Source organism: Diachasma alloeum, unplaced genomic scaffold (genome assembly GCF_001412515.2).
Source record: "Diachasma alloeum isolate Michigan unplaced genomic scaffold, Dall2.0 Dall_scaffold_00665, whole genome shotgun sequence".
NCBI lineage: Eukaryota > Metazoa > Arthropoda > Insecta > Hymenoptera > Braconidae > Diachasma > Diachasma alloeum.
The window spans coordinates 63,040-82,961 of record NW_021680797.1 but is presented as its reverse complement, the minus strand read 5'-3'; the positions used below and the strand labels follow the sequence as shown (position 1 = coordinate 82,961).

The window sequence follows — 19,922 nt, the reverse complement described above, 5'->3', positions numbered from 1 at the left end:
ACTGGCCGCAGGCGGACTACTACAAGTCATTTGAATCTCGAAGACGAGGCTCGAATATAATATCGAGCCAAAGCCTAATTTTCATTGGTGTCGCGCTGCTCCTCTGATGTTTACATTGAACCAAGGTCAGTAGAAAAATTACCAATTAAACTAACGTAAAAGTTTACTGGGGATAACCCGAGAAATGATTTTTTTCTCAACGTACTTTGTGAGCGAAAACTCACATGCTGTAGGAAATAAAATATTTTTGGGCTCGAATCAATCAATTTTTGGAGCAGAATTAACACCGACTCTGTCGTTAAAACTCTGAGCGGTATTGATAGTTTCATTGTCACCGCTAAAAATTCGAAAATGTTCATTTTACACATCCCAGCGTCAACTACTTTCAAAGCTCAACATTAACACGCACGGGTTTTATCTACACTGCTTATTACTTCGCAAAAAATCCATTCAATACTGTACGAACGCGACAGAACACCGGATGGATAATTTTCAACATCGTCACAGTATGAATATCAGTAACGTCGCATCCCCAGACTCGTCCTTCCGACAAGAGATCAGTCATAAATGGAAAAAATTTGACCCTTCCGTTTTACTCTGGAAACAGATCAACAGAGGCCTTCTGATTTCTCCATGTCTCTTCCGTTGGACCTTTGAAAACGTTCGACTCGTCTCATCAATCATCTCTTCTTTCCTTTTTGAGCCTTGTAAACGGTTAACCCTAGCGATCTTTTTTTTTCCAGCGATTAACCCCAGAATCAATGGACCCTGCTCTTTCCCTCGCGGACATACCCTGTCATTGTTCTCTCTGGATTCTTTTTGTAAAAATTGAATAATTTTTTTTTATTAACATCCTACATATAATACCATAGGAGCTTCAAAATTCTCGGGTATTTTCCTACAGTTTTGTTGAAAATAAATGAAAGACTTGAGTTTTATTTATACAACGATAATGACCGCGACACGCAAATAATTGTTTTGGAAAACGTGATGAATTCATTCGGCTGCAAGGAATCGTAAGAGCATGATTTCTTTAATTTTGAAGCTCGAGTAATATTCGAAAAATAATTTCTCCTATTTAAATTTGGGAGTCGAAATTTAATCTCTTTTTGCCCTCTATAAGTCTCCCAAGCGTTTATTTGTCCTGCATTCCTGCAGAAATGGGAATAACTACCCGGGTAGAAATTCAACCGGGGTTTCAGTCGCAACTCGGGTGAGCGCGAGCTCAGCCTCGGCTTGCCGCTTGACCCGAGTTCACGCCGCGACGCGCCGCTCCATACCGGCTCACAGTCGAATGCTCATCAGACGGCATAACCCGGCACTTGAGTTTGAGCTGTGGCTCAATGCTTAGAACTCAGCTCCGATTGAGTCGTGTCGTTTCGAGTGGAGGGTGGAATAGAATGATATTTATGCATTTTTAGAATATCGATTTAAAATTTTAATACTTTGGAAAATTCTTGTCTTCTTGCTATAAAAAAAATGGAATTATACTGAACTTTCTATAAAATTTGAAATTTACAGATTTTTCCCTCTGTCATCGAATATAAAACCTGGCACTTTCTCTAAGAATTCCTATTGAATTTCTATTGGAGCTCTATGAGAATTCTATTTAAGTTTTATTGTAATTCTATTGAAAAATTCTATTTTTTTTGCGTCAATGCCATTGAAAATTATGCAACTTTCCCCTGCATGTTTAATAGATATTTGTTTGTAGAAAAAAACCCATTTATTTTTCTAGATAATTTATTCTGTTAGGATTTCTTCCACAGAAACTACTGGGCATGAATTTTCAAAGTTTTGTTCCTGCATTTGATTAAAAGAAAAGAAAAACCGAGCGGAAAAAACTTGGAAATCTTACGCCGAAGAAAATCTATAGGAACATAAAAACCCATTTACTTTCTTGCGCCAAATTTTACCTTAACAAAAAGACTATGAAATTGCATAATCTCCTATAGAATCGGCGCAAGAAACGAATAGAATTCTAATAGAACTTCCAGAGAATTCTCATAGAATTCCAATAGAAATTTAATAGAAAGCGCTAGGTTTTTCTGTTGAATTTTTTCATGCGTGTTATTTTGGCATACCTGTATTCAACATTTCCCTAATAAATCGTAGAATATTCTTAGAACTCGTAGGCCTATCGAAAAATGAAGAATATCCTCTCCTGTAGCGTTCATAATTAATAATAAAGGTTCGTTAACGTTTTTCAAGTGATTATTTTTCTTCATGTTGTTTTTTTGTATTCGCGAGAAAAGAAAGTTTCGACTACGTTTCAGTGAATTGTTCTACCTTGTATTTTCAGATTAATCCCATTCGATTAGTTAATATCACGTTATTTCTGATGAGCTTGTGATTGTTCATCTGAAAAAGCATGCCATCTTCACATTTATTCGATTGTTTTTTCGCTCAAATCACGATGCCATTGGACCTGTCAGATCATTATTGAGGTTAAGTATACTGGGATTGAGTAATTGGAGATGAACCTGAGGTTGAGCAGTGGCCATTCAACTAAAGCCCGGCGAAGCGTTTCGTGTAATAGTCTAACGCTGGGCTGTGAGCGCGTGACGCGGCTCAACCTCGGGTACATGTGACGCGCGTAGAGTTTATCCCAAGCTGGGGCGGAGTGGCGTATTTCTAGCTGGGATACGGGTTGCGAGGCGAGCTCGAGCGGCGTGATTTCTACCCGGGTACACGCAGGTACACGGAGAGAATAAAGTGGTAAAAATTATCATGGCCATAGGAAAGAATACTATGACAATAGATTCTAACTAACCCTACACGGAGGAAATGAAATAGTAAAAATTCCTATGTAGAAATCGGCACGTAGTAAGCGTTACTAAAAATTAGTAAGTATTACTATGGACCATCGTAATGGCTACTGTGAGGCTTAGTAAGTTTTTCAATGGTAATCAGTCGTATAGTTATAGTAATAATTACTATGTTAACATAGTACAGCTTACTATATTGCATAGTAGAGCTTCCTATATTACGTGAAATGTCCTATAATACATGATGAAATTGTTCTAAATAATTAAATATCATCAAGCCATGAAATATGAGTAGTTCAATTTTAGACACAGAAATGTCATGAATTCAAGAACGAAAATTTTTTTGTCGTAAGAACTAACGAAAGGAAGAATTCTGTTTTTGAATGAAATAACGGATTGATTCGGAGAACTCCTAATAAAGTATTCATTAAAATCGAAGTTCAATTTCCAGTTGCATTTTTATTCATATCAAACAAACTGTTTTTTAAACGTAAATAAATACTTTCTTCACACAAGTAAAGACTTTATTAGATAGAAATGATATCATTGTTTAGATGGCGAAGGGAAAGAATAGTGATGCCGCGAGAGACTTTACGAGACATCACGAGACAATACCTTGAAAGGATTCTCTCAATTTCAGTGAACACGGAAATTTTTGGTCTCGTCTCAGTCTCGAAATACGCAGTATCGACTCCTTTCGTGATGACTCCGAGTTAATTTATCTCATCTCGGAGACAAGACAAAGCGCGACAAAAACCGCGATTTTACATTAAAAATACGAAAAACTTGAGACGGAGAAGAGATAAATTGACTTGGAGTCATCACAAGACGAGTCGATACTGCGTATTTTGAGACTGAGACAAGACTAAAGATTTCCATGTTTATTGAAATCGGAACCATCTCTCCAAAGTATTGTCTCGTGATGTCTCGTAAAGTTTCTCGCAACATCACTAGGAAAGAAATTATTAATGTGTGATAATTCTCTGTTTGAATGAAATAAATTGCTTATTTGTGAACGTCCGCCTGAAAAGGGACCACTTTGTCAATAGGGAGTTATGTACACTCTGATAATATTGATAACATTCCGCACATTTTGATCCAAAAATGATCCTCATAGGGTAAAAAATGACGTCGCCAGAGATGTTGAAAAAAACAATTTAACATGGGTGTAAATGGGAGTTGCTGAGACAAAAACGTGAATATTTTGAAAACTAGGATCGACAAAGTGGTCCTTTTTCATGTGGACGTCCACATTTAATTCCAATTGATGATCTACTTCTAATGAATAAATGCATTAATTTAATTAATTATTCCATAAAATTGGAGCGTTGTTATTTAAATAAATATACAAATACTGAACAAAAATGTTTATGGACGCGTAGCGTACGACCCTTATGACAAAAATAAATGTTACTAATTGATTATTCAGCCATAATATACGGTCATGCATATATATATATATGTTATGAAGCATGTTATGGAGGGATGTTCGACCGCATTATGGCCGAATAATCAATTAGTAAGAAAAGAAACGATTTTTAATATCCAAATAGAAATTTGAATATTAAAAAAATAATAAATGTTCGTCACACTGCCAAAATATACTATAATTCCAGTAGTTGTACGAACATGTATCAGCGAGCACATGAGTCTATTCATCAAATTGCTGACGTATGTCAAGAAGGTTCCGAGGCCCCATCATATTCATTTTCATCAAAATTCGCTCAATAAATCCCTACACGGAGAAAATAAAATAGTCAAAATTGGCATGGTCATAAAAGAGAATTTCGATGACTACATACTGGCCTTACACAGTAATTCTTATTACGTCACTCGGTAAACACTATAGTGGCCTATGGAATACTCTAATATGATGGACATGGTTACCATGTCCATGGGTAATAATTACCATGCCCATGAGACAGATTATCATACCCGTGAGAAAGATTACCATGTCCCATGGTAATGCTTACCATTTTCCATAGTAATGGTTACTATTTTCCATGATAATGCTCGCCATGTTCCATTGATATTTTTTATTCAAATAGAAAATACTATGACTAGCACTCTTACCGAGAATAAAAGTGACCAATTTCCGTAAAAATTTCTGAATTTCACCAATTTGTTCTACCAATATCGAGCGAGTTTGAACATCATCAAAAAAATCATTTAACATTGATTTAAATGGGAGTTACAGTAAAAAAAACGTGAATTTCGTGGAAGCTAAAACGACAATGTGAGCCCTATTCATCTGGACTTCCGCAAAAAGTGTATTTATAAGACGCAGATCCTCAATTAGAATGAAACGAACAATTTATGTGACTCCAATAACAGAATATCAATAAAGTCTACCTCTTCGCCATCTAAACAATGATTCCATTTCTACTCAGAGAAAAATGTCCTATGTACACTATATTTACGTGAGAGAAGTAAATTATTTTCAATGCGTTCACGTTACATCATGAATATATTACATATAAAAACATTGGAAGTGCATGAAAAAATAATGAAAACAATAAATACTTGAAGACTGACGATTCTTCTACGCGATTTGCGACAAAATTATATTTGAGTACAAGAATATTTTAAAACTTACGACCTCTCTCGGGCCACATGAGTTGAAATGTCTGGGAGAATTAATCGATTGAAGAAAAAGTACTTGTCTCAAATAAATATGTTTCACATATTAAAAATTTTTCGTCAGCGTACCTAATAAAGTTTTTATTAATTAGAAACTATTCCTAATTTCTTTTACAGTATGATGTATTATATTAGGATATCTTATAACATAGAAATCTCTACCATATAATATAGCTCTACTATGTTACATAGTAAACTCTGCTATGTAAAATAGTAATTATTCCTACGTCCATAGGACCTATTACCGTTGAGGAGCTTACCATGCTCCACAGATAGTAACCATTACCATGTTTCATTCCCATGGTGGTTGTTCCCATGGCCATAGTAATATTTACTAAATTTTGCTAATGTTTACTGCATGCAAATTTTGACATAGGAATTTTTACTATTTTACGTTGTCCGTGTACCTTTAACGAAAACTTTCATCTCTCACCACGGTTTCCTCTGAAGAGAAAGGCTTCATCAAATTAAATAGTTTGTACCAATAAATCAGCTCGATAGAGAATACGTAATCAACAAATTCCGTACACATAATTTCGATAAATTAACGAAAAAGTGGTCAAACATCAATTCCATGTTTTGTAACTAAAATTGCCTCATTCCGACGTACATTCAGTAACTAGTTAACGGAGTAACCATGCTACTTGAATTTATACAATATACATATGAACCGATGGATTTCACTTCATTTTCCTCTCTCGTTTTCCTATAATTTCAACAATTTGAATGGACCTCCACTGATTGAGATATGTTTAGAATTCACAGAGTTTCATAGGATTGAAATCCTCTATCTTGAAGCTGATCAGTATCGCATTCAGACTGTTTGATCAAGTACATTTCATCATTAGGTCCACAAAGTATTTTCGAAAAAATGTGAGTTTATACTCGCCTTCGACGTGGATTCTAATCACATTCATCAGGGAATACTTTATGGACAGTGGGTTGTAAACTATTTTATGTCACAGGCCCGAAAGGCGCGATATAGCCGAGCAAAGCGAGTTTGGAACCGCGGTTTATCGGGCCTAGTAGCATAAATCCATACCGCTATATCAAATGTCTGCCGGACTCTGGTTCAAGCCCACCTTAGCTAAATTTCAACTCGAGTTTCTCTAGTCCTTTGTCTCACTGCTTCTCTTTATGTTTCTGTTCCACAAAACCATCAGTGTCTGTGATACTGTGATACGGACTGACGCTTTCTTCAAAGTTTCAAAATACTGAACAAACGGGTTGTAGAACTTGGAAGGCTATCGGCAATGAGCCAGACAATGGTAGAGGTATCATCAAAGAAGAGACACAAACCTTCAGTCTTCCGGCTTCCAGTTTTATCAGACAATAGTCGGTTTTTCCAGCTGCCAATAGAAGAGTTGCATCGGATAGATGAGTACGAAAACGAAAACTTATGTCGGTACCGCCCTTCGCCTCCTGCACTGGAAAGTGAATGTAGCTTGCGCCATAAAGCGATACTGAAATCAAATAAAAAGGGTTTTATTGCATTTTTATTTCGGACTTTTTTTCAACATCGCCATTATTTTTGTATTCTTTATGACTTTCTTTTTGTTTGCTTTATGGCATCCTTTTATAGCCCTTGAATGTTTTTTTTTTGTGAAAGAGGTTCATGTGATTTAGATAATATTGCATGAAGCGGGAATAAACCGTGTATTCCAATGAAACCGGCTCAAAGACAGGTTCCGGAGATGATTATAGGGAAGAGTGAACAGGCGGATTCTACATCGAGAGTCGATAAAGCGGGCGACTTTTTCCAATAGTACGGAATCAGGGGAAAAAGCTCCTGTCCATTCACAGCACGTCTTTTGTACTTCTACCAGGGGTACTTTTTTATTTTTCAATTTTATTTTAAACTCTCATCCGTTTTGTGGTAATTCGCGGGAAGTAGAAGTCTTTTATTGAGCATTATCGCCTCCTTGATTCGCTTTTAACCGTGCGAATTGCTGGGTATTCTCAGACAAGGGCGTCTTGTTAGAGTTTTTTTTTATCAATTTGGTTTCAGGAAATATGTTAAGTTATCAATCGACAGAGTTCAACACTTTGTTAAGGGTGGACACTACTGAAATTTGAAAGTTATGGAATGAAAAAATGACTTCCGTAAGATTCACATCACATGTGTAGTCACAAAAAAAAATGTTTTGACCCATCTACGCCCATTCAATATGGGAGGAGATTTCACTTCGTGTCCATCAAACGCCGTTTATGAACACAGTGAAGAAAAATTATGTGCCTCACTCGGCGGAAAATAACTTTCTGACTCGTGTGATTGCATTCCTCGGCTTCGTCTCGGGTTGCAACCCTCACACTCGTCAAAAACGTTTTTTTCAGCCTTGTGACGAAAATAGCTATTTCATCACTGAGTCCCGCTGTTACCTATCGTCCTGTTTTGCGGTCGAAATCGCTTTCTTTCACTGCCACACTTGAAATGCGCTCGTAGCGGTAAGCGCCAACGTGGTAACAGCGCGCTTGGTTTAACCCAGTGGCACTGTGCTAACCGTGGAACGGATGAAGGCTACCGGTCGAGCGCGAATAATCGAGGGTTAAGATGTCAAGTTCAGACTGGAAAATCTTAAGTTGAAAACTGAAAGTACTCAAGACTTCCAAAGACTTAAGTACTTTCAAGACTTGGAAGAATTCAAATTAAGATTTTTAAAAAATTTAATACTAAGACAAGCTTTTTGGAAGCAGAATTTGTTAAAATTTTTTACATTTTTCCAATTTTTTGAATGGATTTTGCGGTAAATTGAATAACACAAAGTCCAATCCGACGGATATATGTAGATTTGTGCAGGAGAGGATCCTGTATAATAAGAGGGACGCATCGGGAATATCGAATGAGAACTCGAATGGGCGGGTGGTATACTCACATCCGAAAGTTGAATGAAATTCCAACCAAAAATTGGTTGATGAAAAAACGTTATTGGCGTGCAAGAGTCAAACGATAATATGGATGATGAGGAATTTTACTCCCAACTGATCAAATCTTGTGTGAATGTTGGGAGAAAATGAATGAAGAATTGTACGTTAAATTGTTTCAGAGTCCGTAAAACGCGCCTCCAATAGTATAAGAACACAATCTGAACTCTCCGAATGTAAGAAGTGCCTAAAAGCAGCGTTGAAATTAATGAGCAATCTGCTTTATCTACACCGCAAGCGGATGACCGTTGGCCGATAAATCAGGTAGGGGAGGGTGGGGCAAAACGGCCCCCCTTCAATTGTCAATAACTTGTGAATGACATTGTGAAAATTCCCAGTTTCAACTTCATTTTGAAGATAATTTTTCATTCTTCAAAACGAGCTCTAACTCATCCCAATCGGATTATTGAATCGGAAAATATTGACGATTGAAGGGGGGCCGTTTTGCCCCATCCTCCCCTATCTCTATTATCTGGTAGCCTTCAAGTTGGCAACGCTCAATGAATTCAAAGGGTCCGACTACATCTTCGAGAAGATAATTAAATGGAATTGATCATTTCAATGATTTTTGCACCTGAGTGGAAGCATTAAGAGAATAGAAAGATCACAGACTTTACTTTGGAGTTATAGAAAAATCCCAGACTTCACTATGCCCTGGCGGACCTGTCGTTTCAGAGAACCGATCTGTTCAGTATGTCGATAACCCTTAGATTGTTAGTCGATGGAAATTTTTGAAATTACCATCGACTTACAATCGAAGGGTTATCGACATACTGGTAATTTCAAAAATTCCCATTGACTAACAATCGAAGGGTTATCGACATACTGAACAGGTCGGTTCTCTGAAACGACAGGTCTGCCAGGGTGGGGTTATCGAAAAATCCCAAAGTTAACTCTGGGTTGATAGAAAAATTCCAGACTTATCTCTGAGTTTGTAGTAAAATCCGAGATTTACCTCTGAGTTTATAGAAAAATCCCAAATTTAACTCTGGGTTTATAGAAAAATCGCAGAGTTAACTCTGGATTGATCGAAAATTCCCAGACTTATCTCTGGGTTTTAAGAAAAATCTTCGACTTGATTCCGGGTTTATGGAAAAATCCCACGCTCAATTAATTGAAAGGGTCCGACTACATCTTCGCGAAGATAATGTAAGGGAATTGATCATTTGAATGTTTTTTAATAATAGATCTACTTCGCGATTGACTTCAATTTTTTTATGAGTAAGGAAATCCAATCATGTTTTACGGTGTGGTATAGACCACACTATCGATTGAACAATTTCCAATCATCAAATTCATTTTTAAAAAATCACAGATATTTAGCGTCATCCAAATTACATTTTGCAGAGAATAATTTTTCCAACCATCCTCTTCTTATAAATGAATAATTTTTACTGTTTCAACTTTCGGAAACCTAATTTTTTTAGGATTCCGAAAAACTCATTTTTATGGTGGAAAATTGATTGGTTATACATGATTCAGAAAAAATGCTCGTAATTTCTCAATTATTTTATCAATCTTCTTCCAAAAGTAGACTTTCTAATTTATTTTTCAGAGTTAAAAAATGTTTGTTAACGGTTTAAAATCAAGAATCAATCAGACCTTCAATGCTTATAGCGCTTTTCTTTGCACGTTTTTTTAGAGTGTTCTCGGCCATGTTTCTGCAGCACGACTTTTTTTGTTTCAAATTTAGACGTGTTTCTGGAAAATTGAAATTTTCCTAAAACAATTGAACCCTAACAGGCAAGGGGGGGTGAGGGGTGGAGGTTATTTCAGTTCTCCAGAAACACGTCAAAATTTGAAACAAAAAAAGTCGTGCTGTAGAAACACGGCCGAGAAAACTCTAAAAAAAACGTGCAAAGAAAAGCACTATTAAATAATGCAATCACTGTACAATGTCCGGAAACTTAACATTGAATAGGGCTCAAATGGAAGCCAAAAATTTTCAGAAATTCATATCTGGTGAAACACTTTTAATTGGAGCGCTATGGTGTTTTCAGGAGAGTTACATCTCGTTTATAATAATATGTAAGTTACAGGAGTAATAATGAGCGGAGTAATCTCCCAGGGTCAGATCAGGAGCTTGACTCAGACGAGGACAGAGACATCGCACGTCAGGCTGCTGCAGGTGTGCCGGAATTGGAGGAGCTGAATGGAGATGAAGGTTTCCTGATGGAGGAACAGTTACTGCAGGTTGATGTGCTCGAAGCAGTAAGAGAGAGAGCAAGAGATGGACTCGTTGCAGATAATCCAAGAGATTTTCAGAGGAATGTCCTTGGCAGGGACATGCTTGTTGTACCCAACGGAAATCTGCTATCCCCTGCCCCTGATCAACAGGTCGTACATCCAATTCAGAATGAGCAGGAGAATCCCAGGCCCCAGATTGAGGAAAATGGTAATGGTTATAATTCATATACAAAAAAAATTTCGATAGACTGTTAGAAAATTACCCTTGAAATTTCAAGTAAAAAATCTTGAAATTTTTGACAAACAATAATTTACATGCAATTTCCATTGACCGTGTTATTGATAAATCAATCAATTTCCTTCAATATTCAATGAGATGTTCTTCATGACTGTTCTAGATCTGTCATGTCTTCTCTCTGTTCCTCGCCCTCTCATTTTTCTCATTGAGAACTCGACGAATTCTTTCTGCCCTCTTCTTTCTCTTTGCGGAAAATTCTCAATTCTTCATGGATTATTTTTCTACATATCAATAATATTTTAGGAGATCCCATACTACAGTTGTCTATGGAGTGCGCTATCTGTCGAGACAGACAGATAGGCTGCGTGCTGACGAACTGTGGACATGGAGTTTGTGCAGAATGTGCAACTATGTTAAGAGCACGTAGTGTTGAGGAAGGGATTCCCTTCCAATGCCCTTTGTGTAATGCACGAATCGTTCAGGTAATAAGGTTTTTCATTCCTTAGATTAAATAAAAATCTATGGAGACTAAAATCATCAAAAGGACTCGTGATAACAAATAGGTTTTGATCTGCATAAAATGTGTCTCAACTGATTTTGTATATGATTTCTACTGGGAAAAACATTATCAAAAGGAGAGAAGAAGCTATTCGGTGAAGTTTGGAGGATTTGAGATTATTATGGGTTAGTGCGACGGCTTGATTGCTTTTTGTATTAGTGTTAATTTTTTTTTTTTAAACCGCCGAAGGAGAATACTTGTTTTTTCCTATCTTTGTCGTTATACAACAATGTAGACAATCATTTGATTGTCATATTTTTTTCCATGAACAACGTAGAACTTTTTTTTTGTTCACGGCAGTTTATTTTTTTTTATTCGTTTTTTTATTCTTTTTTTTAATCGCACATGATATAATTCTATTGGTGCCTCATCATATCTACTGGAAACTTGGATTTCTCCATACTTTCTTTAAACAATATTTGAAAAATGTTTGAAGGGATTTCCTTCCAATGCCCTTTTTGTAATGCATGAGTCGTTCAGGTAATAAGGTTTTTCATTCCTTAGATTGAATAAAAATCTATGGAGACTAAAATCATCAAAAGGACTCGTGAGAACAAAGAAGTTTTGATCTGCATAAAATCTGTCTAAACTAATTTTTAATATAATTTCTACTGGAAAAAAAAATATCAAAAGGAGAGAAGAAACTATTCGGTGAAGTTTGGAGGATTTGAGATTATTCCGAGTTGGTGCGGCGGCCTGATTACTTTTTGTATTAGTGTTATTTTTTTTTAACCGCCGAAGAGGAATACTTGTTTTTTTCCTATCTTTGTCGTTATACAAGAATGTAGAGAATCAATGGATTGTCATATTTTTTTTTCCATGGACAACGGAGAACGTTTTTTTTTGTTCCCGACAGTTTAGTTTTTTTTAAATTCGTATTTTGAATCGCACATGATATAACTCTATTGGTGCCTCGTCGATTCTACTGGAAAATTGGATTTCTCCATACTTTCTTTAAAAAATATTTGAAATATTCTAGAAGATGAATAGCATCGGTCTGCTGCGATGAGGTTTTTTATACTCGTGTGGCTTTGGCGTCCGAGCCGAAAGCAAGAACTGGCCAAACACACGAGTAAAGAAACCCCATCGCAATCGCCTGCGATAAGATTTTTATGTAATGATTTTCGAGATTTCAAGTTTGAGAAGTATGCAAAACCAATTCCCAGATGAGAAATCCCGAGAAGCAGTACAGAAAAATCTTTTCCCATTTCTTTTCATCATTCTTAGTTTTTTTGTTCCAATAGCCTCGAAAAAAATTAAGTGAGTTTCCTTGAGACTGCGCTGACTCATTGTATAATTTTCTTTGGTAACTTTAAACATAAAAAAAACAGAAAACTGACAATAATGTATGTTGAATGATAGATGTTAAGGTATGAAGGACAATGATAACAGGAATGAAGAGAAAAAAAAAGATTTGTAGGATGAAGACAGGAGTTCAGTGACGAATTATTACAATAAGTAAAGAGAAGATTCATACGTTTATTAGTTTATATCAGTTTAATTTCCAAATAAAATAAAATGAAAAAAAAACCTCTGATCCTTTCTATTACTCCCCTCATGGTTACTCCTTTAACTTACTTATTATTATTATAAACAAGGTGTTAGTCTCCTGAAAATTCCATATCGCTCCAATTCAATGTATTTCACTAGAATTGAATTATTATTTAAACATTGAAGGTCTTAATTTGATTATTGATTTTGAACCGGTAGAAAGCTTTTTCTAACGCTGATAAATAAATTAGAAAGTCTGCTTTTGGAGGAAGATTGATAAAATAATTGAGAAATTACAATTTTCGAAGATTACGAGCATTTTTTATAAATCATTTATAATCAATCGATTTTCAACCATATAAATGATTATTTCGGAATCATAAAAAATTAATTCATTTTCAGAATTTTACCTAAAATGAATTCCATGCCTAAAAAAAACAGGTTTTTCATTTATAATAAGGGAATGGTTAGAAAATTAATAATTCCATGCAAAATGTAATTTAAATGACGCTAAATATGCGTAATTTTATTTCAAATTTTTCTCACGTAATTTAATTGACAAATTTGACGATTGCAAATAGCTGAATCGATTGTGTGGTTTATATCAAATCGTAAAAAATGATTGAATTTCCTTACTCATAAACCAAAAATCAATCGTAGAGTAGAATTATTATTGAAAAAACGTTCAAATGATCAATTTCATTCAATTAGCTTCTCGAAGACGTAGTTGCCAACTTGAAGGCTCCCAGATAATAGCGATACCTGATTTATCGGCCAACGGTCATCCGCTTGCGGTATAGATAAAGAAGATTGCTCATTAATTTCAACGCTGCTTTTAGGCACTTCTTACATTCGGAGAGTTCTGGGGCCCTATTCTCGACGTTGGTGAATTCTTCTTCGTGCACGAATCGGCAATCGTCAACGAATCTTCTATATAACTACTATACGCAGTTCGTCAACGAACGTCGATTCGTGGACGAAGGACTATTCACTAACGTCGAGAATATGGCCCCAGATTGTGTTCTTATACTGTTGGAGGCGCGTTTTACGGACTCTGAAACAATTTAACGTACAATTCTTCATTCATTTTCTCCCAACATTCACACAAGATTTGATCAGTTGGGAGTAAAATTCCTTATCATCCATATTATCGTTTGACTCTTGCACGCCAATAACGTTTTTTCATCAACCAATTTTTGGTTGGAATTTCATTCAACTTTCGAATGTGAGTATACCACCCGAATGGGCACTCGAATGAGAACTCGAATGCGAATCGATTCCGTGAAAGTCGAACTCGCATTCGCCGTTCGGTCAAGTGTGAGAATGAATGCAATGAAACGGATGACTGAGTATCGATTGTGTAAATACCGATATAAATATCGATTGTATAAAAGTCGAGAGTCCGAATCGCATTTGCCGTTCGGTCATGGATGCGTATAATGAAACGGATGATTGACAATCGAATTTCTAAATTAAAATGAGGTGATTATCACACTGACTCATTCTTTTTCTTTCCTTCAGAATGGAAAAAATGTTCATGAATATGTGTGGGGGTTAATATATATTTATATTATCCTCCTAATAAAAAAGCATGCATTGCAAACTGTCATAGCGGAGAACATGTATTTGGAAGTGTCATGACGGCGGGCGCGGCGGGCGAAAGATCCGAAAGACGCATGAACTTCCATGAGGTGGAGCAATGCGGCCGCGTCAGCGCTGTCTAAAAAAGCGCCTGAATTATAAAGTGGACTTATTACTTATAACCTCAATTAAGAAATAAACATCGGGTATACATTGAATACATCAGTGCATATTTTCTACACATGGATTGGTTTATAATGACGGGAATGTGAAATTATTTTTTGGTGATGAATGTTAAAAATTGAAAGATAGTTGGAATGATTGATAATTAGATGAACTTGACTTGATGGCAAGAGTGGAATAAAATAAAAGTGGTTAATTGCTTTCGTCACAACATAGTCAATATATTTTGGATCATAAATTAGCAATGCGCTTTCACATGTGAATTTCTATAACGATGGAATTTAAATTGAATTCAATGATTTATTGTATTCAATTTATTGACATTGCCTCAATGTTGGCAGCCAACATTGCACCAAAAATACAGGTTTCAAAATGATTTTTTTCAACAAAAAATGATGCAATCAATTCTATGATCGAACTTGGTCAGGATGGCATTGAGAAGACTATTGTAAATTATAATTAGACTCATTTAAACAATTATTTTTTCAGTTATCTTCGAAAAACGTTCGGTCACATATACACACACATACACATACATACATACATATAAACATCCGGACATGGTCTAAAAATTGCCTATTCGAACTCCTGAGTCCAAAAGTAGTTATTCTGATACAAATGTTGGTATTTTTGGATTCGACAAATACAATGTTTCCATTCGGAAGTAAAATAAATCTCATGTTTTTCTAAATGATTCAGACCAAATTCGTAACTTACATAAATAATATGATTGCCATTTTTTAATTCGATTTTTGTTTTTAGACGCTTTGTGAATTGCAATCAGTACTTATACCACAAAACCAAAGAATATTGAATTTTCTCGGTGGAATAAGAAAGTCGGAATACTTTTCATTCCAAGATTTTCAATCATCTACTTTATCATTTGAATTGGATAGGCAAAGCTCGAAAATAAAGGATGGATAATTAGAGGCTTTCGAACAAAATTCCATAAATACTTACTTTTGTCAATATTCTCTTCTTAGGAATGAATAATAGAATGGTTCAAATTTACAAAAGTAATTTTTTCAATTCAGTTACAGTACAATTCGGGAAAAATTATTCTTTGAATTAAAAATTGATTATGATTGAATCATTTGTAAACAAAAAGTCATGGTCTCTGAAAATCGCAATTTTTCAATAATTTCATTAGGCTACTTCGAAAAGTTGACTTTCTATTTTTTTCCATATGTTTTCAATATTCTTTCATAATTATGAGTAAATAGCAGCTATACTGTTGAAAAAAAGAATTGAAATTTTAAGAACAGTTTAATAGTAAATTTCATGAGTTTGAGAGGGGAAAGTCATGAAGTGCAAAATTCCACTCAAAATTTACTGCAATTCAAAATTTTTTAACAGCATGAAGATGAAAACTTTCAAGTTACTTGAATTCTCATTCAACATATGAACATTCTATTCTATTCTATTCTACCTAATTACTCGATAGTTTTGGATGCTGAAGCAATTATAATTGTCCAAATCGAAAATAGAATTATTTAACTTTCTGAATGTTGCGTTCAGTAAGTTTTTCTCGATAGTTGACTAGAATCAGTAGCTAGAATTATGCGATTACAGAATTTAAATGCGACACAATGAAAACCATGATCAATTTTTTCACTTTGAAAAAAAATATATATATATCCAAATTTAAACATTGTAGAGAACAAGAATAACGATATTTGTGTCATATACTGTGAATTATTAAGATGAATGTCAGAACGAAAAAGGATGGTGCAGAAGTCACACTGTCATTTCAAGTTTTTATTTTCAATTTTGTGCTGGAAACATGAGATGGTATTCAGAGAATAGCTAGTTTTTTCCGGATGTAAGATGACATGACAGTTGTCCGGAGAAATCAAAATAATTATGAGGGTATCTCTTAAATATTAGAGAATTTTTGAATAGATAATGGGAGAACAATTGATAGGAAAAGGTGGAATTTTCCAAATAAAACTGATATGAAAGAGTTACCAGCTCGAACATAATTTGAAAAATTCGAGAAATTTATCGAATTTTCTCAACAATTTCACAATCATTTTGTTACGTCAAGAATGGGTTACTTGACACAACTTTAGTAAATTAAAATTCAATATATTGAACCAAAGAAACAAGATTAAATTCAAAGATCGTCTCGAATTTAAGGAATAGAATTCAAACACAAAACCCATTTACAAAGGTCCCCTTTTACTTCAATTTTCTAAACCCTAAAAAGGTTTGGAATCAAAGATTGGAAAGGTTCACTTGGAGTAAAATGAAAAGAATTTTGAATAACTTTAAAGTGACTCAATAGAGTCTATATTTTAACAAAACAAGTAGAAAAGTATAACTACAACATTCGACTTACATTCACTGCTCTGCTTTCAGTCGTAAAGTATTTGTNCCACAATTCAAAAAAAAAAATTCACAAAAATTTCAGAATTTTATGGAGAATTTGAAAAAATTTCAGATGATTCATGATNTAATGGGAGAACAATTGATAGGAAAAGGTGGAATTTTCCAAATAAAACTGATATGAAAGAGTTACCAGCTCGAACATAATTTGAAAAATTCGAGAAATTTATCGAATTTTCTCAACAATTTCACAATCATTTTGTTACGTCAAGAATGGGTTACTTGACACAACTTTAGTAAATTAAAATTCAATATATTGAACCAAAGAAACAAGATTAAATTCAAAGATCGTCTCGAATTTAAGGAATAGAATTCAAACACAAAACCCATTTACAAAGGTCCCCTTTTACTTCAATTTNGAATCATGAATGACGACAAATACTCTGAATTAGCCAAAGAGCATCAGAATCGGCCTTATAATTTTTCCAAAAAAATAGTTGAATGCTGTTGTAAAGGTGTAAAGGAGAGTCAAGCCGCCGGCAAAGACTACAAAATTCTGAGTTGTGAGAAACTCAATAATTATTGTTTTGTACTCTGAATCGAATTTTGATTATAATTATAGNTCATTTTGTTACGTCAAGAATGGGTTACTTGACACAACTTTAGTAAATTAAAATTCAATATATTGAACCAAAGAAACAAGATTAAATTCAAAGNCAGTGAATCCCTTATTGAAATATGGAAATTGAACACTTGATGAACCAATAAACATTGTGTCCATTAATCTTAACACTCAGTTTACTAAGCCGATGATAAATCATTAATTTTTATAAGAAATACAAGGAAAAAATGAGAAACAGAATAATGAAAGGGCATCAACGTCATGGCCGCTTGCAGCCGCGGCGGCGCTAGTGTGGTAAAATGTTGATGTTGCGTTTCTAATGGAAGGTGAATGTAATACTGTGGGTGAAATGATGAACCATGCCTGTGTAGGTAGTCGTAGAAGGAGCGCCCAGGAAGTGCGTCCGTAGAGCGTTAATATAACAATATTGGTTACATTGCCGTGTGCATGAGGTTTCTCTGAATAGAATGTTTTAGTTTCCTCAGACTCGGAGAACATAATCCTTCCCTACTCCTGTTCTGAAACGCTCATATGCCTCGTAAAGTTAGTCCATGTCGGGATAACTTGTGAGCTGCCACTTTTGCTTTTGATTTGTCAGAATATAGAAGAGACAAACCAGGTATCGGTCGGATTCGACCTAACCCAAATGCAAAGGTTATGTGAAGTCTTAACAACAGATATACAATGACCCGGCGATACAAATCTCTAATACGTAACCTCAAGATTACTGCATAGAGTAGATATATCCGTGGAATTTGGTGAATGAGTTATCTTGCTATAGTCAACATTTAAGACGACTATGATCCAAATTCTTTATGTGAACATTCACTATTCTAGAAATATCAATTCAGGTACAAGGTGAACAGTCCAATTACGGAACGCCCCCCCCTCAATTAACGGAAGTAACGTTTTCGTTTTTACGTACCGGAGTGGTTCAGTCAAAAATATATAAATCATTATAATAATAATAATTATATAATTATAACAATAATAATTGATAAGTTGAAAATATTCCCTAGGGAGTCAATAGTAATTGAAAATCGTATAAGAGCCAATCACTACCATCTTGCAGCTTCCTTGGAGAGAGTGGGTATAATTAAAGATCCAAGCTGTCCATGCGGGGCAGAATTTCAAGACTTCGATCATGTACGGTGGCATTATCCCAATTACGATTAACAGAGAATCAAATTATTATATAACTTTAAAAATTCAACATGTACTCCTTCCTATACTACCAAAAAATTCGTCAAATGCAACTGATCATAAATACATAGAAATAATTTGTAAATACCTTAAAGAAAGCATCACAATTCCAATTTTCAATTACAATCTGAAGTTTTTGACATTTTTCTAAAAAATATTCTTATTACTTCGGGTTTCTAACCTTTTACCGTCTCACAAAGTTCTAATGTTCATATTTGGCAAAAGTGTTCCATAATAGGTCTTCTGGAATTGAACATAACTTTTCATTTTTTTTAGATTATTTTTTATTACATAGTGTGTTTATTCTGAAACTTACTGAATTTGGAATCAACCAGTATTTTTTAAAAATATTTATGCCACTTATGCCTGAAACCGGCTGGATTACACACTCGACGCTTCGCGTCTCGTGTCTAATTCAGCCGGTTTCAGGCTTCGTGACATGAAATTTTGTTCAGTACTTGTTGGGAAATTTCATCCTTAACGTGTGTGGTTACATCACTCGCCTTCGGCTCATGCTGTAAACCCCACACACGTTAAAGACGATATTGCCCCATATGTACTGAAATATACTATTATATGATACGTGCGTGTAACCGCATGGGTTTCAGTTGACTATAGTCAACTGGAAAGTAACGAGTTTCAAGGGCCTACCCACACTTAACTGAAACCCGAAATAACGCATGACGCGCATGCGCATCACCTATTAAAAGAGAATAACAAGGAAGGAAATCTATCCTCCGAATAGTAAATACATGGAATGACTGAAAAATGAAAAGGTGATTTTCGAAGCAGATAAAATAAGCCAAAATCGTATAATTCCTGATAGTGATGAAGAGTTAGGCAGTGAGGAGAATTTATTTACTGATGAGGAGGAGTTTATTGGTGATGTGACATTTGAAGAAAATGGAAATAAAATATTCTCCGATTTTTCAATTACGTTTTGTATCATATTTTTTTATAATTATAACTTTCTTTTTTTTGCGAATTCTTAATGATTTTTAAAAATTGTATTTTGTAATTATTATAATTANTTCCATCAGATATTTTAGCAAATGCCCAAAAGGCCAAAAATCACACGCTACCAACAATTTCTATAGAAAAATATAACGTTTTGTATCATTTTTTTTTATAATTATAACTTTCTTTTTTTTGCGAATTCTTAATGATTTTTAAAAATTGTATTTTGTAATTATTATAATT

General features: G+C 34.8%; 1 protein-coding gene across 1 annotated transcript in view; it reads right to left on the bottom strand.

Annotated features, from left to right (window-relative positions):
* The window catches only part of LOC107044041 (chondroitin sulfate proteoglycan 4), a 169,699-nt gene that overhangs the window by 107,926 nt on the left and 41,851 nt on the right, over positions 1-19,922 (bottom strand). Inside the window, exon 2 of the mRNA XM_015265788.2 lies at positions 6,708-6,871. Within this exon, the coding sequence (XP_015121274.1) occupies positions 6,708-6,871 (164 nt within the window). The remainder of the gene's footprint in view (positions 1-6,707; positions 6,872-19,922) is intronic.